Source organism: Elgaria multicarinata, chromosome 4 (assembly GCF_023053635.1).
Source record: "Elgaria multicarinata webbii isolate HBS135686 ecotype San Diego chromosome 4, rElgMul1.1.pri, whole genome shotgun sequence".
Classification (NCBI taxonomy): Eukaryota; Metazoa; Chordata; class Lepidosauria; order Squamata; family Anguidae; genus Elgaria; species Elgaria multicarinata.
This window is the reverse complement of record NC_086174.1, coordinates 22,275,175-22,298,766: the sequence shown is the minus strand read 5'-3', so window position 1 is coordinate 22,298,766 and position 23,592 is coordinate 22,275,175. Positions and strand designations below refer to the sequence as shown.

General features: G+C 43.7%; 1 protein-coding gene across 1 annotated transcript in view; it reads right to left on the bottom strand.

Annotated features, from left to right (window-relative positions):
* The window catches only part of LOC134397354 (neuronal PAS domain-containing protein 4-like), a 32,187-nt gene extending 11,237 nt beyond the window's left edge, over nt 1–20,950 (bottom strand). Inside the window, exons 1-4 of the mRNA XM_063123935.1 lie at nt 20,835–20,950; nt 7,849–8,015; nt 2,136–2,293; nt 1,114–1,219 (exon numbers count right to left, since the gene is read on the bottom strand). Coding sequence (XP_062980005.1) covers nt 1,114–1,219; nt 2,136–2,293; nt 7,849–8,015; nt 20,835–20,950 — 547 coding nt within the window. The remainder of the gene's footprint in view (nt 1–1,113; nt 1,220–2,135; nt 2,294–7,848; nt 8,016–20,834) is intronic.
* Nucleotides 20,951–23,592: the final 2,642 nt, after the last annotated feature.

Here is a 23,592-nt window from a genome sequence, read left to right as displayed (position 1 = left end):
TAATTTTTGTAAACTACCCAGAGAGCTTCATCTATTGGCCGGTGTAGAAATGCAATAAATAAATAAATAAATAAAACGAAACAGGTTTTTGCTGTTTTCGGTCCCCTGATATCTGGTGCCCATGGTTGGAGGATTTTCCTCTTAGTCCCAACCTGCAACTCCCATGAAAAGAGTTGCAGTCCAACGCATTTGTTGAGCACCAGGTTGTGGAAGCCTGACTTAAAGAAACAGCTCTTCCTGTATCAATCTGCCAGTCTACTGACATCATCCTTTGATGCTCTTCTCTGAGTGCCCCCGTCATTACACGTGACATAAATGATAACCAGAGAGATGGTGTTTCTGGCTGAGACACCCCTTTGAGGAACTTCCTTTCCAAAAACACTCAACTGGCATTTCATTTATTAACATTCAGATGCCAAGTTAATATTTTATTTTGTTCACCCAGGCTTTTAAAATACGTTGGCTGATTTTAATTTTACTCTGTATTCGGTTGTTTTACTCTAATTTTATTATTTATTTATTTATTTATATTATTTGTGCCCTGCCTTTCTACCAAAAAATGGCACTCAAGGCGGATTACAGAAACAATTAAAATTGATTAAAACAATAAAACAAGGCATTAAAATACAACATAACAATTTAATAAAAATATTATTATAAAAATGGCCAATAGAATTAATGGACTTTGTTATTGTTATTAATTTTCTTTACTAATTTATTCATCACATTTTTTATACTACCCAATAGTCAAAACTCTCTGGGCGATTCACAGAACTTACAATCATGAATGACAACATTGTAATAAAACCAAATATATGACGTATTTCATATTTTAAATGCATATTATTGTCTGTGTATGTGACTATAAATCACCCTGAAATCAATTAATTTAGGGCAGTACATTTTTTTTTTAAAGCAAGCAAGAAGAAAGCAAAGAGGCATTGTTTTTGCTTTAAAGGCATTATTCAAGTCGTGCTGATGGATCAAGAACAGAGAGTGCTGAACTAATGCATGCCTTCATCAGTATACATTTCTTCAAGCTGCAATGGTGTCATCTCAATAAGCATTGATGAAACCCTTGCTTCAAAGACTTCCCCCCAACTCTTTCCTTACCAGTGCCTGGATGCTGCTGGGCAAAACAGAGTTTCTCCTGCATGATCCTGCTTGCTGAGCTGTTCAAAAGGTCAAAGATGGAATCGCCGTGAGCTAGGAGTTCTACCTGGGAGAAGAGTACGAGAAAACCTCTTACTTACAGTCTATGAATGATGGCAGGAGTCTTGTTTATCTCCGGAAGCCATGTGAGAAATATGTGCCATCTCATTTTGAAAATATAACCATGAGGCCACCTAGAAACATTTTAAAGGAAACTTGAGGCCGGCAGGATTCCAACAAAAGCTGTAGCGATGGTAAGCTAACTGCCCTGTTTAATCTACTTAGGCGCCATAGCATGTAATGCCACTTGTCCCCTGGAGTTTTCCATTGCAAACATTTTAGGACTAGAGACCATTGTGGAGTTGTAGAGCACATGTTTTGCATAGAGAAGGTCTCAGACTCAGTCCTTCACATCTCCAGTTAAAAGGTTCTTGGGAAATACAGGATTGGAAGGACCTCAAATTAGACCTTGGAGAGAAATTGCTAGCTGGGATAGACAATGTTGCAGTGGAAGGACCAATGGTCTGGCAGCATAATGCAGCAGCAGCATACACAATAATAATAATAATAATAATAATAATAATAATAATAATAATAATAATAATTTTAAACTGCTAATATACTTTTTGATATCATAAGATCTCTAACAGAGTTTACATAAAAATATATACAATTCAATATAAAAACCAATGTCAAAACAATCATAAATCCATTTAAAATATTACAAAAACTGCAAAACAGAGCAATGCAAGTAACCAACTAAAGCCCGCCACAGTCCACTCATAGAAAAGCATTCTAGAAGTTGAGTGCCACCACTGAGAAGGCCTGCTTATGTGCTTTTACTTGACAACACACTGCTGGTTGTGGGATGGGCAATAAGGTCTCCTCGGAAGATCTCAGGGGTCAACTCAGGTTCTAATTTCTAAGCCTGTGCACATAACAAGGCAAACCGGTGCCTCACACTTGTGATATTCTGGGCGTACCACAGAAAAGCCAAGAAAGTGGGACACGTTCTCGGAGACGTAGGCCAGTTTGCCATTCGTAGTGAGAGCCAGGATGAATCCTGGGAGGGAAAGCAGCAGTTCCGGATCCAACAGCGCAGCAGCAAGAAGAGGGGCAGGTTCCATCTTAGCGCGTGAGCCTGAGGAAACAAGAGAACGGTACGTTGGCTCCACACCTTCAGCTTTGTGTGCATGAAACAGAGCAGGAGCTTCCAGTCACTGAATAAAGGCAAAAGGTCTCCCTGGCCTGTGGCCTGTTAAACTTGCATCCCTCTATACAATCTGAGGCAGGAGGGCCGTTGGGCAAGCCATCCTCCATGGCCCCCTCACTCGGTGAATCTACTTTCTCACTGCTGCTAGCAGCAGCTGCTATTGCTCCACATTTTATTTATTTATTTACTTATTTATTGATTGCATTTGTATTCCGCCCAATAGCCGAAGCTCCCTGGGCAGTTCGCATAGGCATGCGCACTGCGCAGCACATTTCATTTGAATGTGACCCAGGGATTTTTATTTTAAAGGTGGATATTTGAAGCGTGGCTCCTGGCAGAGAGGCTCTCAGCAGAGCGATTCCTTTTCGTTCCTGCTGCTGGGAGCAATGGTGCTCTCTTGGAGGCAGCGGTTCTTTGGTGCAGCAGCGGAACAGCCACAGGGGAACTAGGAAGGACGCAGACAAGCTGGAGCGTGTTCAGAGGAGGGCAACCAGGATGATCAGGGGTCTGGAAACAAACCCCTATGAAGAGTGACTTAAAGAACTGGGCATGTTTAGCCTGGAGAAGAGAAGATTGAGGGGAGACATGATAGCACTCTTCAAATACTTAAAAGGTTGTCACACAGAGGAAGGCCAGGATCTCTTCTCGATCCTCCCAGAGTGCAGGACACGGAATATTATTATTATTATTATTTTATTTATATAGCACCATCAATGTACATGGTGCTGTACAGAGTAAAACAGTAAATAGCAGGACCCTGCCGCATAGGCTTACTCAAGTTAAAGGAAGCCAGATTCCAGCTGGACATCAGGAAAAACTTCCTGACTGTTAGAGCAGTACAACAATGGAATCAGTTACCTAGGGAGGCTGTGGGCTCTCCCACACTAGAGGCATTCAAGAGGCAGCTGGACAAGCATCTGTCAGGGATGCTTTAGGGTGGATTCCTGCATTGAGCAGGGGGTTGGACTCAATGGCCTTGTAGGCCCCTTCCAACTCTGCTATTCTATGATTCTAGAAGACCATTCCCACTGCATCTGGATCCCTATTCAATGGCCCCCTCAATTCAGCGCTTATTGCTTAAGACAAGGCAGAAAAGGGGGAATTTCGGTGGGTGGGCAGGGAGGAGGCTGGAGAGTCCAGGATTCGAGATATCTTGAGGCAATTCCAGCCTCATTCCCTCTCCCTCCAAAACGCCTTTGCTAGACGGGCAAAATAGCCCATCTTGGGGGGGAAATGGAGGATGGCTCCGCTCCTCCTCTTGCCTTCCACTGCTCCCTCCTGCCCTGCACAGGGTGATCACAGGCCCCTGAGTCCAGTTGCTTGGGATTATTGAAGGCCCATTCAATAGGATTGTGCACTTAACCAGTATAGAATTACCTCAGACGACACTATCTCAAGTTATCTTCCCAGCCTGCTACTTAGTCAGTTCTTCTAATCAAAGCTATTACAGTGAATTCCTCTCTTGGCAGCATCAGTAGCAGTGAGGTTGATTTAGGTCTTTGCTGTTTCCTGCCAAGCGAGCTCCTCCTTCCACGTTATAGATTGGAAGAGAACAACATCTTTCAGGCAATGCATTGTGCAGAACAGAACATGCCCGTCTTGGAACATAATTATGGAAGAACAATATCAAGGTCATTGCTTCTTTCACTTCACCATGCGATCTAATGGCACTGGCAACAACAACAACAACAACAAATTAAAATTGAAATGCAACTAAAGGCACATTGGCTGTTGCACTGATCCTCAGGAGGAAAATTTAAAGAGTAAAAGGGAAGATGGGAAAATGTCTTCAAGTAAAAGACACCTTTGGGGAGGCGAGACCATCATGAGTAATGTGTAGGGACTGATAAAGCCAGCTGTTGCACTCATGGTACAGTTTCTCTTTACTGCCTGTTATATGTCTCCTATAAACACAAATAAGGGTGCAATTACACACACAATGAGGAAAATTCATAATCAGAATTCCCTGCTGTTTTTAAAAATAAAATTAATATTAGACATGGGTGAGAGGTGGGGATCACCACCCCATATAGAGGAAAAGGTTATAACCTGATTTTCCTGATTAAAACTCCCACCCCCGAGCTGGTATTTACCCTGAAAGGGGGAGGAAGCATAAATACATGAGGAAACATACACCTGAGGAATGAACATGTATGTGTAAACCACCCCATGCCCAGATCAAACAAACAGTGAGCTAGTGCAGTGTAGTGGCTAAAGTGTTGGCCTGGGAGTTGGGAGATCCGGGTTCTAGTCCCAACTCGGCCATGGAAGCTCACTGGGCCAGTCACAGACTCACTGGGCCAGTCACAGACTCTCAGCCCAACCTACCTCACAGGGTTGTTGTTGTGAGAATGAAATGGAGAGAAGGAGGAGGATTATGTACACAACCTTGGGTTCCTTAGAGGAAAAAAGGCGGGATATAAATGCAATAGTAAATAAATAAAATAAACAGATGTAGTTAAAAAACACCATACCAGCAGGAATTACATTTTGGAATGGTGAACACTGCTGTGAATGATATACATGAAGGGCTTTGAAGACACCAAAGCGCTATATAAATGCAAAGTCCTAGGGCAAGGGTCGGGAGCCTCAGGCCTCAGCACCAAATCCAGCTGCCTTCGCTTTGCCCCACCCTCTTTCCTCCGACCACCGTTCAATGGTTGCCCAGCATTTGTGCAATTTCCCCCACATACTAAAATGTTAAAATGCCCGTCCTTAGTTACTGACAGTCAGGGATTGAAGCTAATATGTGCTGGGGGGGGGGTTGTGCATTTAGCACCACCTCTTTTGCCTTAGGCCTTGCCTACCACTGAAATTTATCTATTTTATTTTATTTTATTTTATTTTATTTACAATATTTATATACTGCTTCCCATTCAGAAATTTGGAGTGGTGGACAAAATAAAATAGATAAAAACAGAATAAAAACACATTAAAGGTACAAAATAAGCCGCGGCTTCCTGGAACAACGACATTTTCAGGAGGCGCTAGAAGGAATATGAAGCTGGCACCTGCCTGACCTCCAGTGGCAGGGCATCCCATAGGAATACAGCCCCTGAACGCTTCTGTGAAATTGAATTTTGCCTTTGAGATGAAAGAAGCTCAATACCCCTGTCCTAGGGTGATGGTCTGAAGGCACAAGATGGAGCAACCTTGTTGAAGCTAAGTGACTCTGAGTCTGGCTAGTATCCCAATGGCAGCTGATACCCTAGGCATGCCACGTTGATCCCAAAAGAAGAAAGGCCAGGCATGAATGTAATAAATACTTTATATTATGGTTATACTGGTTATTATTTTCTGGCAGGCTAACAGTTGTTCTCACCCCCCATATAAGAGCAGCCTGGCTGTGCCTGTCGAAATTCAGAAGGCCCTGAGCCTGTGAGGCAGAGAGCACTGGAAGGAATCACAATCAAACAGAGAAGGAATCAGATGCTGAAGGAATTTGCAGACGGCACAAAATGGGCAGGAGAGCAAACACAACAGAAGACAGAGTAGAGAAATTCAAAAATGATCTTGACAGGCCGGGGCCAAAAGCACCAAGATGAAATTCAGCAGAGAGAAATGTAAAGTCTTGCATTTCGGCACAAAAGATCAAAGGCACACATCTGGGATGGGGGAGACCTGGCTTGGCAGCAGTACATGCGGAAAGGAACTAGGTGTCAAAGCTGATTATGCTAAATGCAGGATGCTTAGCTGAGTCTAACTTTCTTTTTACTTTAGTGTATGTGCAGTGGGGTGCCAATCTAGATTTGGACCTCCTCGTGTTGGTATGGGGGGGGGGAGAGAGGTTTAAACCTTTCCATCCAACCACTTCCTCCTTTAAATCGCCCCCAAGAAAGAAAGAAAGAAAGAAAGAAAAATACACATCCTCAATTGGCACTGATTGAATTTGTTTTTCTTTAGCTCCCAGATTGGGGTGGGGGGTGAATTGGGGCAGGTGGAATTGGGTTTGGGGGGGAGGTTTAACCCCCCCCCTTTGCCCCCGTGCAGTGGTCGTGATCTGGATCAGTACTCTTGCACTTACACTAAAGTAAAAAAGAAAAAAGAAGCAACCAGGATCAGTAACACACTACACATTGAAGATTTTGTGTAGTTTAGCCCTGAACTTGGTGCAAGGCAGGTCAGCACAATGGCCACACCTAGATACACGCCCAAACTGTAGAGGGCAGTTGTCCCATGGGAGAACTCATGCCACTTCTAGCAGCTGAACAAACTTTCTTAGGGAGGATTACAGTCTCAACATGGATGGGGGATATTTATGCATATCGAAAAAGAGGAAATGCATCCCCAAAAGAGAGAACAAAGGAGGACAGAAATTTCAATAAAATGTGCCTATGCTAACTTGCCTGCATAGAAGCACATTTAGAAATAATTACTATAATTTAAATAGAAATGCAATACGTCTGACCATAGTGGGAAAGACTGTGACCAGGTGACCTGCATACCTTGCTCAGACTGCTGTTCTCCTGTTGATGCTAACTGCAGATGATCAACTCAGTGGAGGAAGGTAGCTCCAAAGTCAGTGAGGCAGTGAATCCGCTCCGGGTTTAAGTCACAACCCGTCAGAACTCTGAAGGAGCTATCCAAGGTGCTCCTTTATAGTTGTGACTGAAACCTGGAGCAGATTCACCTCCTCACTGGTATTGGAGTCACCAGTCTCCACTGGGACAATTTCAAGGTCTCTGTGCTCCCTGTCTTCTTATGGTTCTTTATCGTTAAACTGAACTTGGACTGCACAGCCCTTCAAATAGAGAGGACACCTTCAAATAGAGGACTGTTCTCAGACAACCCTTCAAATAGAAGGGTGTTCCCTGTAAAGTAGGACACAAGGCCAACCTAAGTTGATATTACATCATCAACATCATTATTGTTGTTGTTATAATGATCATAGAATAGAATCATAGAATAGCAGAGTTGGAAGGGGCCTACAAGGCCATCGAGTCCAACCCCCTGCTCAAAGCAGGAATCCACCCTAAAGCATCCCTGACAGATGGTTGTCCAGCTGCCTCTTAAAGGCCTCTAGTGTGGGAGAGCCCACAACCTCCCTAGGTAACTGATTCCATTGTCGTACTGCTCTAACAGTCAGGAAGTTTTTCCTGATGTCCAGCCGGAATCTGGCTTCCTTTAACTTGAGCCCGTTATTCCGTGTCCTGCACTCTGGGAGGATCAAGAAGAGATCCTGGCCCTCCTCTGTGTGACAATCTTTATCACACAGAAATGTGATAATCAAATGATGATTATCACATTTCTATCCTGCCTTTTTTCCTCTTTCAAGGAACCCAAGGCGGCTTACATGGTCCTCCTCCTCTCCATTTTATCCTTGCAACAACCCTGAGAGAAAAGGACTGGCCCAAAGTTCCCCCAGTGAGCTTCATGGTTGAGTGGGAACTAGAACCTGGATCTCCCGAGTCCCAGTCCAATACTCTAACCACTATGCTACACTGGCTACTTGAAGCAGTTCTAGCGAGAGGCTTGGTTTTTACCTGGACGAAACAGCTGAGTCTCTCGTATGTGGAAGCAGACCAGAGCCATGGTGTGAAGATACGAGAGGCGCTCCTTCTCTTGCTGGGAGATGGGCAGGAGGGAGCGCAGCGTCTGCAGCTCAGCATTGATCTGATCCCGTCGAGCCTTTGAAGCGCCTTTCGTTGACCTGCACGGGCCAAGAGTTCAAAGAGATGAGTCAACTGGGCAACTTTCTTCTTATAATTCCAGTCCTTTAAAACACTTCTCTCAGTGCTGCCAGCAGATCCGAGGGTCCAATTCACATGACCATCCTCAATTTTCACAGAACAAAGTGGTCTTGTGAGATCGCAGTCCTGGGATTAACACTGCAAATTGATTTATGTGATAACTTTGCATGACAACGTTCATTTCGCATGACCATACTTTTATTGAGAGTTAAGGGTAAAAACATCTTTCCCACCTAAGAACAGTTGCGTGCCTTAGTAAGCCACTGTTCCATTCTTCTTCTTTCCCCCCAAATATTTTTATTGAGTTTTCATATAAAAAATCAATACAAAATATATTGTTTCATTATAAACATACAAACCAATAAACATAACAACAAAACAATCACGGGGTACATTACATTCCTAGAATTGAATTATTTTTCATTTTAATTTCAGGATTCCAAGTTTATGTAAAAATTAAATGCCTGCATTTGTAAATATTATTCTGTTCATTCATTTATGCCAAGACATCTTTCCAACAGGATCCATGTGAATATGGAGTTTCTGTATTATTTGAATTAGTTGTAAAATCTATGAAAGTTGCCCAATTTTCAAAGAAGCTATCTTTGTAGTTTTCAGACCTTTGTAGCCTAACTTGGTTAGGTGATGGACCTTAACTTATTCCTCCATATTGCCATGGAATTTGCTACTTCCTTTTCCCAAGATGATGCTATAGTTAGTTGACATAAAACTCAACAGCTCTTTGTGCCTTAAATATTTATTTGCTCCGTCAAATAAAGATAATAAACTCTGTTCTGGCAAAAACTCAATTGTTTGTTTTGTGATTTGTTATTTTTCTCAGCTTTTTAAAATACATTTCCCCAGAACTGATACACTGTGGAACATCTCCACCACATGTGAAAATATGAACCAGCAGTTGAACAGCAACTCCAGCAATTTTTAGATATAGCTTTATTAATATAACTCATTGTCACTGGGATAAGATACCACTGGTGAACCAGCTTAAAAAAAATCTTTAATTTTACTAGATATTGATTTAAGGCACTGTTCCATTCTTCATCTGGACACAATGAATCTTAGAAAAAGACTGAGAAGACAGTGCAAGGATTGCACTCCTAAGAACGTTCCTTATGGGGTGCAAACTTTAATGTTCCATTTTATGAGAAAGGCTTCAAAACTGAAGAAAGTCCCATTTGTGGTAAATATCTCTCTGTGTCATGCAGTGAATTGCTCCCCATAGGAAACAAATAAGGTACAATATTCTTGGGAGAATTTAATCTTTTAAGTGAATGAGGCCTCACATAAGAGCGTTTTAGAGGTGTGTGAACAACAAATATTTCTGAAGAGTTTCTAATGTAAGGGATGACAGTGGGAGATTTTGGTAGAAATTAAAATCTCTTCCTTTGATGTAAGTGATTCTTCACTGAAAAGACAATTTCAACGGTTTTCAGGAACACAATGGGCCCCAAGTGCCTGTGAGAAGCAGCTCAAGAGAGGCCATAAAGATTCAGATTTAGTTTTCACCGAGATAGTAAACCTCCAACTGGTCTGGATACCACTTTGTACTTCAAGTGGGTTTTCAAATGATTGAATGCTCTTTCATAAAAACAAAAACAAAAAACCAACCCACTCACATAAAGAAATAGCTCTAAACCAGCCTTCTTGATACACTATGGGAGGGACCTTAACTCAGCCTAATAGAGCACATACTTTGCATGCAGGAGGTCCCAGGTTCGATTCCCAGCTTCTCCAGGTAGGGTGAGGAAAGAATCCTGCCTGAGACCTGGAGAGTCACTACCAGTCTGTGTTGACAATACTGGACTAGATGGACCAATGGCCTGACTCAGTATAAGGCAGCTTCCTATGTTCCTCTATGCGCAGTGATTCTATTTTCCAGTATGGAAATGCATTCAGTCGTGTGAGCTCTCACTTGCAGTTTGAAGTGATACAGCCCAGACACAGGGCTACCGTTTCAGAAGCAACTAGGCTTCAGAAGCAACTGTATATGAACTTCTTTATATCATGAATAAAATGTACAAAATCTACTCAATAATCCAAGAAACCAAATTAGAAGAAAAATATGGCTCAGTGCAGATTTAAACGTCGTAGCCGTTGCATGGACATAGCCAGTAACTCCATGTCGGGAATGTGATGTAACACAGGGCCAGCTGAAGACATCTTGCTGCCTGAGGCAGAGGACAAGATGGCGCCCCTTCTCATCTCGTGTCCAGGGTCTGACCAGACTGGCAGCTGGGCTAGTGTCTTCCTCTACACCTGGGGGCAACAGGCTGAGGGCAGCAGGCTACATGGCACAAACAGCTCTGTTCTACAACTCCATTCCCCCTAACCTCACTCTGCCTCATGGTAGGGCTGGCCTTGATGTGATATTTTAAATGGGCTTACTCTATGGATCAGCCTGGTTGGATAAATCAGAGCAGCAACATGCATGCCAAGAATCTCCACATATGCACCTACCCAATGGATAGTTGGCACCAGGTTGGGGAAAAGGTTCCAGAAGGCAACCTACCATCAGAAGAGTTGAGTGTGCCTTCTCCACCATGAGTCCCTCCATGTTTTTGCGTTACAATGCCCACCAACCCCAGTCAACATGGCCAATGGTCTGGGATGATGGGAGTTGTAGTCCAAAGCATCTTAAAGGTCTATGCTGGGGAAGGCTATGGCAGTGAGTATCTACACCAGTGTCTCACATTACTGTCTGGCTAGTATGAAGACTTATCATGGGACTGGGCCTACTTCTGCAGGAAAGTTTTCAAATGTTACATTTCTCTGGGGAGCCACTGACACACAAAAGTGTTTTTCAGCATTATTCTCAAGAGCCCCCCTAATATTTAAATGTCTCTTAGCCTGGGAATCCTGAATTCTGCTCAGCCATGATGAGCTCATTGTACGGCCTTGAGCAAGCCATTCTCTGTCACTTCAGTGCCTCCGCATATAAAACAAGAATATTAATGATCCTTCTTCTATGCTGTAAAAGGTATGGACGATAAGAGTTTTAAAGTGCTCTGCACACTTAAAAGTGGCAGAGAACGTTATTATTAGAATAATACCTGCTTAAATACCTGCACAGGAAGTAAGTTCTGCACTCCCAGGGGCATATTCTCAGGTATACATGGATAGGATTTCCCAGCAAATGACTTTCATACAGTAATTGAAGGACACCTATTCTATTGAGATCGACAACTCCTTATCTGTGAAAAGCCTCATGTTTCAATCATATTTCGTGCAATGCAAAAGCTTGTTGGCCCAATCAAAATCTATTACTACACCCATTTTATATTTCACTGCCACAAAGCGGCAATGAGCACTGATTTTGTAAACCACCCAGGGAGCTTCGGCTATGGGGCGGTATATAAATGTAATAAATAAATAAATATTGACAAGTAATTTTTAACAGATAGCTTCTCCTTTGATTTGAGCAGGGCTGTAGAGCCAGTGCTATTGATTCTGCTCAGTGCTTTGCTTCCGTGTGAGCCAAGCCTCTCTCATAATACTCGAGGTTCACCAATGAAGCTAAACGGTGGGAGATTCAGGACAGACAAAAGGAAGCACTCTAGCACACACGGCATATAGTTAAACTATGGAATTAGCTACCACAAGAACAAGCAACAGACAACAACCCGGATGGCTTTAAAAGCCATGGAACTAGCAATGGCTATCAGTGGAGCTATCAGTGGCTACTAGTCATGGTGGCTAGTACTATATGCTACATCCAGGATCAGAGGCAGCGTACCTCTGAATACCAGTAACAACAGCAGGGGGAGTGTTCGCGCCAGTGGTACAGCTTAGAGGACATACACAGGCCGTAAGATTTAATGGTCTAAGCACTCCCTCAGAGGCACGGGGAGGGTTCACACAGCTCTGTGTATTATTTCTAACTAACATTTCTCTCCTCTCCTCCCCCCATTCCATGCTTTATAACTGTTTCGATATTCCCACTACGACAGAGAGAAAAACAAAACAAACGTTTTGCCAAACCTTTCTGAGAATGCGTAGTTTTGCATTTTAAAACCATGGCACCATCGTGACTATAAGCAGAGTTTGCTTCTGCTCCTTGGGAATATGCACCGTGTGGCTATAGAGCAGGATCATATATATTTAAAATAAAAATTATAAATTGAGCATTTGTAACCAGGTATGTGCCCATTTGGCCACCCCTTGGTTATAAAATGTTTTTAAGATAAGATGGAAGAAAGCGAGTGGCATCAGCCTGGGGGGACCCTGGCAGGCCCCTGCTGGTCCAACGGCTGATACTGAGTCCGTTTGCCATTGTCTCCATCACCTCCCGTACTTCAGATGGTCATTTGGGGTGGGGGACAAGCATCAGGTCCAAGGTTCAGCCCTACCCGCTCCATTGGGAAATGGCCAACATCTCCAACAGGTGGGCTTCCCAGAGGCATCTGGTTGGACATGGTGGGAAACAAGGTGTTGGACTTGTTAGTCTGTTCCAGCAGGGAGGCACTTCCTACAGCCTTGAGACACAGGCAAAAAGAACGGACAGGAGGGGAAGTTTTCAATTGCAGACCATGTGGTCGCCCCTCTCCACCCACGTAATGCAGCCCAGTACAATTGTGCACAAGAAGCAGGAAGCGAAGCCCCAATAAGGTAACATGATTACCCCTTAATCTAAAGAAGCCCTGAACCTCTGGGCCACAAGTCACCGCTCCTGAGCCTATTTGAATGAAAAACACATTCCTGCTGCCTGCTGCTATTGAGTTTTCAGTCAATTAGGAGCGGAGGCAGCCTGGGCTCTGTGTGTTTTGCACGGCAGCACCTCAATAATGTTATCACTTCATTTACTGCACCACATAAGGAGTGATTGGCAAAAAACCAGAATTCTAGTCAACCTGGAGCTGCCGGGAAGGGAGCTAGCGCAACCCAGAATGAAACAAAAAAAGGGAACAGATGCAAAGGAGAACAGTGGGGCTCCTGTGGCGTTCATCACTGTGCAGAAGAGGTGATTTTAGGGGAGTGCAGCCTTCATGCCACGCTGAGAAAAACAGCACAGTCTTCTGCAATGCTCTCATCTCCACAACGGCTCTAGGCACAGAAGGCCTGTCCTCCATCGTCTCTGGGCACTTTCAGATCAACCAGCTCTAGGGCCAAGTCCCTTTTAGAAAGCAGAGACTTCTATCTGATGAAAACACTGTCCTTTGCCATTTTTGAGATTTCTCTTTGCAAGGGAACCCCAGGAAGACCTCGGCGAGGCGAAGCAGTGGTGGTGGGGAAGCGATCGCTAAAGAAACACCGGCAATGAAGAGGCCCCGGGGAGAGAAAAAGGATTCAAAAGGATTCGGCCTAACCAAAAATGGATCACTCGGTGTAGAACTCCAACAGGCCCCACGTTATTGTATGTGATGGTTCCCATGACAACCACCATGCAGCCATGTGAGGCATTAATCCGTGCAAGGAGCTGGGAGGTGGGTGGCATGAGTCGTCTCTCCCATCCCTCGGATCTAGGCACTGACAGGGTTAGAAGAACTACCGATGCATAGTAAGCTCCGCTTTTGAGCATCCAGTTTAAAAAGGCTGAACAGGGATGGGAGCAGCTCATGGCACGACTGCGTATCAGCCAAAGTACTGATTTTGATCCACAGAAGTCAGTCTAAGTACTCTACTGGGAGCGCTTTCAGACAGAGATGTCCCAGCACCACCAAGCAAAAACCATTCTGCAATTCTGCCTTTTCTCTCTTTCTGTTAAGGCAAAAGAAACGGTGGAGAATAACAAGACAGTTACCAACAGAAGAGGTGTCTGGACCCGCCTGTAAAATTCTGTGCTTAAGGCAGTGTGATTGCAGGATAAAAGACCTGTCTGGAAGCACCCTGCCTTATGGATCCAGCTATGAGTGGAGTTTATTTTGATAGAAAGCTTGCTGGCAGGGACCCAGTGGAAGCTGGTGGCTCTGATGTCAATGGAGCCGGTGAATCCGCTCCGAGTTTTAGTCAGAACCAGTAAGAACTCTAAAGGAGCCATCCATGGGGCGGATAGCTCCTTTAGAGTTCTGACAGGCTCTGACTGAAACCCAGAGCGGATTCACTGGCTCCACTGACTTCGGAGCCACCAGCCTCCACTGCAAGGAGCAGTGCCCTTTGATGTTCACCCAACACAGAATATATTTGAGATGTTACAAAAATAATCAATAATGCTTTTGATGAAGGTGAGGAACAAAAACTGAAGCCCAGAATTCTGTTCAGGCAGTTTACTTCTAGATGAAGCGGGTGTAATGCGAACAGCCAGAAGGCAGTGTGCAGCTATTCTGTGTTATTTTCCTTAATGGCTTTTCTGCGAGCTGGGTGATAACCATGTTTCTAGCTACTGCCCTGCTCAGTGACTTTTCATATCCTTCTAACGCCACAGCAACTCAGTCCCAGCAGTACCACCCAGTGGCCAGTGGGAGACATTGAAGTGTAGGGGAGGGTGGCCAGCTACAAAAGAAGGCAGGGCTCCTGCAGCTTCAACTTTGTGATGAAGAGGGGATTTCACCAGGTGCTGCATGCATACAAAATGACACCTGCTGAAATTCCCTTTTCTGTGCAACTGTTAAAGATACAGGAGCCCTGTCCTCCTTTTCATCTGGTCACTCCAGAAATTCTGTGGAGGAGGTAGTGTGATGGCATGATAAAAACTTTGCCTAGAAGCACCCCCAAGCAACTCCCCCGCCCCAAGGGTACTCCCCATAATGATGACTAGGGGGCTGTCCACCCACATGTATCTAACACAGTACGATGCTTATAGAACAATCCTAAAGGTGTTGATGATTCAGAAGTGATTCCCACTGCATTCAATGGGACTTACTTCCTTGTTAGTATGTTCAGGATTGTTGCCTTATGCTTTAAGTTAATATGGAGTGCTGAGGAGAAGACAGAGGCTTTGGTCTTGGAGCACTGGGCTAACCAGGATACGAGAACTCCCACCAACCAGGCACGTCCATCTGTCACACAGTATGAATGTAACATGTAGCGTTGATAAGAATTCATTGTATTTCATAGGAATGCTATTCCTAATTATCTGTGTATGCTGACTGTAGGTGATTAGTAATAGATGAGGTTAGTTCTCTACATGATGCGAGATAACTGTGAGTAATAGAATGTATTCTTGGAAATGAAAGACAGCTTTCACAAGTGGATTAGTTAGGTATGAGATGCAGAAAGCTGCTTAGCTTAGCAGGGATACCTTCATCTATGCGGCAAACCTGACTGCATTGAGAGAAATAGGAGTAGTGGTATGACCAGAGCTGTGTTCGGACAACACAATAGTCAGTGGTGGGCTAATAGTCAACTCCAGAGTTGATTATCGAGGGGGGAATCCCCACACAACATGTTCCTACCCAACTGTGGAGTGGTTGGGGCTGGCGCTGAGTGGACTAATAGACAACCTGGCATTTGACTGACACAGCCCACGCCCCTTTCCTCTCCCTCCCTCAGTCCTCCCGGAGCTATCCCAGCAGCCTCTGCGAGTTGTTCTGGCTGTAGCAGAGCAGCCGGTGTAGTTTTGGCCACTCTTGCCCAGGGACTCTGTAGCCAGCCAAGATAGTCAACTCAACCCTGCAAAACAGTCCACTGAGCCCGACAGACAACATGCTGGCTGGGTTTGGATGACATGCTAATCAACGGGGGTGGATGTAATAGGAGGAACATTGAAATCAACAGTTGAATAGCATGTCATCTCAACCCAGCTGCTAACTAATAATTGTGCAGCTAGTCCTCTCTGCAGAGCGTTGGTGATCTCTGTTGGTTATTTTGAGGAAATAGTCAACCGTAGTGTGATTTTTGCCCGACATATAACACAATAACCAACTGTTGGCTATTCTACTGATGGCTGACTACTTAAACCACCATTGACTATTGTGTTGTCCAAATGCAGCCCAGGTCTGAAAATTAGGATGAGGTCATCAACATAGGGTTTAGATAAAGCAAGGGGGTGATCTGATTGCCCAGAGAGGACCTGGGAGAACGAGATGCCTACCCAATATGATTACCTAAGCTCTGTTAACCATACTTGCCTAAGCTCTGTCAACCATACTTGTAACTATGGGCTCCTCTAAATGAGCAATTTATTGCACGCTCATAATTGGTCACTCATGAAAGTTTGTGGGTCTTTTCAACAACATCATGAATGACCTGGACATCTCCCGTGGCATCGGTTGGAAATTCCATCATGAAAAGAACCACTTTTAAAGTGGTAACATCTGGAAAAAGTGGGATCTTCCACCAACAGATGGTGCTGTCTCAGTGGAAGTGAACAGAGCACCCTTAGAGGGGATGTATTCCATTCACACTTTGTGGTCACCCCTCTCTGTCCGTGTAATGCAGCCCATAACAATCATGCCAAAAAACACGAAGTACAAATGCCTGGGGTAAGCAATGCAATTTCTCCTCAATGTAAAGATGCACTATAAAATCTTAATGATGACTGCTTTGTTGGTTGAGAAGAATGGAACTGAAATTTTGCTAAGAAATAGGCTAGCCACAATTCCTGTTATTATAATTGCATAGTATGTAGTAATGTGTTTTGCTTGTTTTAGCATTGCATAGTTTTATTATTCTCTATTGTTTGAGATAGATAGATAGATAGATAGATAGATAGATAGTGGCATCACTTTGTGTTATTTGGCTTGAAAGGGGTGTCAGGGACCACAACCCATATCAATTAATTCTTGAAGTCCAAAACACTTGGTAAAGATTAAGACATTTATCACTGAGTGGGGTCTGCCTTTAAAGCCATTGTATTCTCTCTTGATCTGGTGAATCTCAGATGCACTTGTTCATGTCTGGGAAACAAGCTGGCTGGATAGAGGAAGAAGAATTTACTCGTCCCACATATACACATTTGCATAAACTTGAACATAGATCAGACTGTCCCTAGATCTTATCCTTGATGTTTTTTAGGCTGCAATTCTACATACACTTACTAAGGCAGCCTTCCCTAATCTGGTATCCTTCAATCCCATGAAGCTGATTGGTGAGAGATTCAGGACAGATAAAAGGAAATACTTCTTCAAACAATGAATAGTTAAACTCCAGAATTATCTACAACATGATGTAGTGATGGCCACTATTTTGGATGGCTTAAAAAGGGGGTTGGATAAATTCCTGGAGGAGAAGGCTTTCAATGGCTACTAGTCCTGATGGCTATGTGCTACCTCCAGTATCCAAGGCAGTAAGCCTATACACCCCAGTTGTTGGGGAACATGGGCTGGTAGGTGCTCTTGCATCTGTGTCCTGCTTGTGGGTCCCTGGTTGACAGCTAGTTGACCATTGTGTGAACAGAATGCTGGACTAGATGGATCCCTAATCCAGCATGGCTCTTCTTATGTTCTGAACTACAACACATCTGGTTCCCTCCAGATGTATCATAGTCTAACACATCTGATGGGCACCAGGTTGGAGATGGCAGTTCTAAGGCGTAAGTCCAACTGAAGTCAGTGACTCATTTCTGAGTGAACATGCTTGAGATTGCCCTGTTAGAAATCCTCACGTAGGAAGGAGCATCCTATGTTACGGTTTCAACGTGGATTTCACAGGGAGTTGTCTTCCAAAGGAATTTAGTAACCAGGACATGAAATAAATGCTAGTGAAATGCAGAGAGGGTAGTTTTTCTGTACTGAAAATGTGAATGGAACTTTGCATTGCTCAGCCTTTGAAAAAAACACACATTTCCTCTGGACTAAACCAGAGGAGATTGATTCAGCCAGCATATAGATGTTCTTTTTTAAAAAATTAATAAGTTCAATAGTTTCCCCTGAAGGAGAGTATTTGAAGTGGGGAATGTGCTGGGGAAAACCTTTTGGTTTTTGCACGCATTGCTTTGGCCTTCTGGGTGGCAAAGGGACGGGAGGAGCACATGTGCTTTGCAAGCAAAAGCCCAACTGAAAGGGCAGGTATTAACATTCAAAGGCCTAAATGAGTGAGGACTTCTCAATTTTTTTGCCAGGGGGGAGGGGCATGGAGCTAAACTTGGAAAAGGGAGGCTAGGCCTATTTGTTTACATTTATGTATATATTTCTATTTCTGGAAACCATCCTCCATCAACAATGGATCCTAGAGTATTTAAAGCCATATATTAAAATAAGTACTCAACCAAAGTATTACATTTTAATTATAATATTATGATAGTTTACACATTACCCCACCATCCATAGTCCTATACAATATACCAGTGTTCTACAAACTCCCCCCATGACCCAGTACAATAACATCACATACCCTCAAAACCTTCTTCCTGTGCTTAGCCTGAAAATGTCTGGCATGTAATATGCTTTTGACCCACTAGTCAAGACGTACTATGTTAATTTAAGGTGATTCTTTATAATTAAGTCCCAGTGAGCTCTCTGGAAATAGAAGTAAACATGCATAAGTTTAGGTAGCTAAAAGTGTTTAATAGTAGCTGGATTGTGCCATTATATTATATTATATTATATTATATTGCACGATCAAGGCACGTGGTGCTGTAATTAATATATATATATATATATATATATATATATATATATATATATAATATTTAAAAGGCACCCCACCCACCCCACAACAGTTAAAGCTGCAGGAGCCCTGCCCTCTTTTGTATCTGGTCACCCTCCCTTAGGTTACAATGTCTCCCACTGACCACTGGGTGGTACTGCTGGGACTGAGTTGCTCTTTTGTATCTGGTCAAGAGGGCAGGGCTCCTGCAGCTTTAACGGTTGTGATGAAGAGGGGATTCCACCAGGTGCTGCCTGCATACAAAGGACACCTGCTGAAATTTCCTTTTCTATGCAGCTGTTAAAGATACAGGGCCCCTGTCCTCCTGTTCGTATGATCACCCTAGGCAGGCAGGCAGATTCACAGCTTCAGCCTGGAGTCTGGCCATGCAAAGATTTACCAGCTCAGTGATTCATCAGTTAACAACACCAAGCCAACCCCGGCCAGCTGATTCAGAGCCACAGGTGGCAAGCCTGGCTTGGCATGGACTGAACCCATTCCAATTGCTCTCTTGGGTTCTCCTGGCATCTAGTCCAGCACATCTCCCTGCCCCAACAGAGAAAGCAATTGTTTTGCAGATGCTTTGGAACAGCTGTGCTAACTCAAAAATGTTGGTTATGAACTGATCATGTTTACTCACTGGGCATCAAAATCTGGCCACCAAGGAAATCCCAGCATCATCCCAGTCTCAGTAAGACATAGAGCGTTTCTACATGAGGCTTTTACTGTGCACTCTTGATTCCTCACTTTTAGTAGTTTGCAGATCTTTTACATGACATTGGCATCCTCCAGGGCCTCTCCAGTGCTTTGCGACCACTTTAGTGGGCTTTTTTTTTCCTTAACAAGGAAAGTCTGCTATTATTTGTGAATGGTGGAATAAAGCTTACTGTAGTTGGGCAATTCCGCCATACCACAACACCACATAAAGAAAGAAAGGGAAAGAAACCCACCCACCCCCAAAAAACACTTGTAAAGGAGTTGATTTTACTTCTGCAAAGAATTCAGTAACAGAAATCTTGGTAAAACGGCAAGTACAAAGCCTCCTGTAGAAAAGCTCATAAGATACTGGTCTAGAAGTGAGAGTCTCTTCCAGCACAGTCCTAAGCATGCTATATTTACTTTCCAGTACATTGCTCTGCATCCAGTGGGCTGTGATCCCAGATACATGTGCAGAGAATTGCAGCCATGCATTTTATTTGATGAATTGTATGTTTGGATTGATTGCTCCATTAAATTTACATTTGATAAATATGAATTCTAAAGGAAAACAGTTCCTGACCATTGGCCATGCTGGCTGAGGCTGATGGGAGTCGAAGTCCAAAACATCTGGAGGGCACCAGGTTGCAGAAGGCTATTCTAGATTAACTTCATCATTATGCTGATATAAACATCGGGGAACATTTGGGTGGGGAAAAGAAGGCCTGGGGTTCCCCAGATGGACCCATCTCCTTTCCCCCGAACCACCAATTGTTTGGTGATTTCCTGGCTTTTGTGCAATTTTCTTCCCATTCTAAGGGCGTCTCTACATTAAGTAAAAAAACTGTAACCTTACCAGGTTTTTTTTCCCCTTCGGTAATTCCATGTTCACTACAGACTCGTTTAGATGGCGACTGACAGCAACCCATATGGTTTGTAATTGAAAGAGCGTCATCTAGTGGTGGAAGTAATCCCGCAATTATTTTAAATACTCCATTATTTCTGGTTTTTTTTTATTTTTAAGTGAGATTACCAGGGGAAGGTGCGGGAGATGTCCTGGAGATTGCCGGCGTCATGTAAAGGATCTGCAAAGTTTCTTGACTGGCCGATTATGAGCGTACAATATTTATTTATTTTATTTATTTATTTAGAATATTTATATACCGCTCCCCATTGAAAAATTTCGGAGCGGTGTACAATGTAAAATGAAAATAAAAAACAGAAATAAAAACAGTTAAAACAAAATTTAAAAGAAGCAATAACAGTAGTCCAAGGCTGAATAACAGTAATCCAAGGCTGAGAATAAATAAATGTAGAGAAGCTGTAAAAGGTTGAAATGCCTCTCCTAAGGCATAGTTACTGCTGGCAATAAGAACTTTGAGCTAAAATAGGCTTGTTTTTGTCCTTTTGGCCCTGCCTACCACTGAAATGTGGCCTTTGAGAGCTTCTGAGAAATTGAATTTGGCCCTCAAGTTGAAAGAGGTTCCACACTGCTGTCTTAAGGAGAGTTTTTGCCCCAAGAACATGAACCAGAGCTGACTGTTGGGGCTCCTCTTAAACACACCTTCTCGTGTAGAGGGAAAGCAAGCAAGGTAGTTTCTGACCTGAAGGGCTTTGGGGTCCTGAGCATCCGCCTGGAGACAGAGGAAGCAGTAGGGCATCTAGAGATGCAGCTCTCGGTCCTGACCGGCTTGCTGCAGCTTTCGCATAGGATGGTCATGGTTCTGCAAAGGGATGCAAAGACACTGAGGATGGGATGTTCAAAGTTGGAATAAGATTTCAAAGCCCTGTGTGCCAGTGGGATGTTCTAACCCAGTCTTCCCCCACCCCCCAACCTGGTGCCCTCCAGATAAGAATACAAGAACATAAGGAAAGCCCTGTTGGATCAGACCAAGGATCCATCTGGTCAAGCACTCTGTTCACACAGTGGCCAACTAGCTGTCGACCAGGGACCCACAAGCAGGATATGGTGCAACAGCACCCTCCCAACCATGTTGCCCAGTAACTAGTGTATACAGCCTTACTTTGCCTCTGATACTGGAGGTAGTACATAGCCATCAGGACTTGTACTCATTGACAGCCTTCTCTGCCAGGAACTTATCCAATCCCCTTTTAAAACCATCCAAATTGGTGGCCTTCACATCTATTTTGGGCTACAATGCCTATGAACCCCGACAAGCATATGATGATCGTACATGAGGGTTTTTTAAATATGCAATTCCAAGTGATGTTTACTCAGGAGTAAGTCACTGACTTCAGTTGGACTTGTGCCTTAGAACTGCCGTCCCCATCCTGGCACCCTCCAGATGTTGGATTCCAATTCCCAGCTGGGAGTTATAGTCCAACACATCTGGAGGGCACCAGGTTGGAGGAAGCTCCCCATGCTCTTTTTGGGACATTGATGGGGAACTATATAGCCAAAACAGCACTGTCATACACAAGAGGAAGGTCTCAGACGGCTGGGGGATCCAAAGGTTTGCAGTAGTACTATGTACCTTTAGAGAAAAATAACTAAAGGGGAGGACCCCAAAACAGCACAATGAGAACCAAGCAGTAGGGACCAAATGCCAGCTGACTATTGTAGGGAATGGAAGTGGGGAAGAAAGGGCGAAAGGAATGGAATATTCTGGGAAAGGGCATGGTCGGCAGGCTGGAACCCTCTGCACTGGAGCACTCCACAGTGCAACTTTTTTTTCCGGGTCGCAGAGTTAAATATATAAATGATCCAAAATACAACTCCCAGTGAAGGATAAGGCTATCAATGGCTATGAGTCGTGATGATTTATATATCACTTCCAGTATTGGAGGCAGTGTGCCTCTGTACACCAATTGTTGAGGAACACAAGCGGGAGGATGCTGTTGCATCCGTGGTCTGCTTGTGGCTTTCCCGTGTGGCCACTGTGTGAACGGAACATTAGACTAGATGGACCCAGCAGGGCTCTTCTTATGTTCTTAAGTGATGCATTTACGGTGGTTTCCATCCTCTTTCATGGAATTTGGTGTGTGTGTCTAGATATCACCCATTTAAAAAGCAAGCTGTTGTGCCTTTTACTGAATATATAATCTCCTAACATCATGTGATATATATCACATGATGTTAGGGTGCTTCCAGACAAGGCCTTTATTTCACCATCATGCTGCTTCATTCGCAGAATTTTACGGTGGGGTGTGTCCATGTCTACTCTTCCTCTCGTAACCCTCCCATATTTTCGCCCTGCTCAACTAATCCATTAAGAAAGGAAAGACAGAATAGCTGAGAAATGTGGGCTGCATGAGTGCCATCCTTTGTTCTTGGGCCCCCGCCTCTGCCAAATGGTTTCTGCTGCACCACTGAATTGCTATCAAATTCCAACAATGTTTGGCGGGGGGGGGGGGCAAAGCTGCATTTTTCACTTTAAAACAAAGCACATGGCAATTGGGCAGCAGCTATTCAGTCGGCAGTGGGGGAGCCATCCTGATGGATTCCAGGGAGCAGAAATTACACACACACACACACACACAGAGTCTGAAGCTGCCCATTCCTGTTGTAGATAATTAGTGGGGGCTGGTAGCTCCAAATTTGGCAGGGTTGCGAATCCATTCTGGGTTTCGGGCAGAAACAGCCAAAACTCTAAAGGAGCTCTCCAAGCTGCCAGACCTCTTTTGTGGGTAGGGTTCAGCACTTTGGACAGATCTTTTAGAGTTCTGGCTAATTCTGACTGAAACCCAGAATGGGTTTACAGCCCCACTGAAATTGGATCCACCATCCTCCACTGTAGGTACTGCTAGAAGCCCTTCATCTGAAAGCACCCTTAGAGCTAGCTGTAGGACATGCATAGGATTGCACCATATGTACATCTTATTACAACTTTCAGCTGTCTCCAACCAGCATCGCTGTCTGGGGAATGCTGGCAGTTTTAGGACTTTTTTCTGTCTAAACGTACGTACAATGTTCTGTCTAAACATGCATTATTATTTATTGTCCCAGGATTTAATATAACCATCAATATGCATACTCCGACTACTTTTGTATTTTGTGTAAATTAGGCTGAACTGACCTGGTGCCTCTCCAGATATTGTTGGACACATCTGCAAGGCATCAGATTCGGAAAGGCTGGTATAAATCTTCAGTAAAGATAGGGACATTTTTCCAGAAGCACCACCTCTGCCTCATTTAGGAATCTGAATTGATTTTTTTTAACTTTTATTTATTTATTTATTTATTTATTTATTTATTACATTTCTATACCGCCCAATAGCCGGAGCTCTCTGGGTGGTTCACATCCAGCATATAACCTCTACCTCTGCTACGGCATGATACTAGCATTAAAATTTCAGTAGCCAGCATCAAAGTTTCAATAGCCAACATCAATTTTTTAGAGG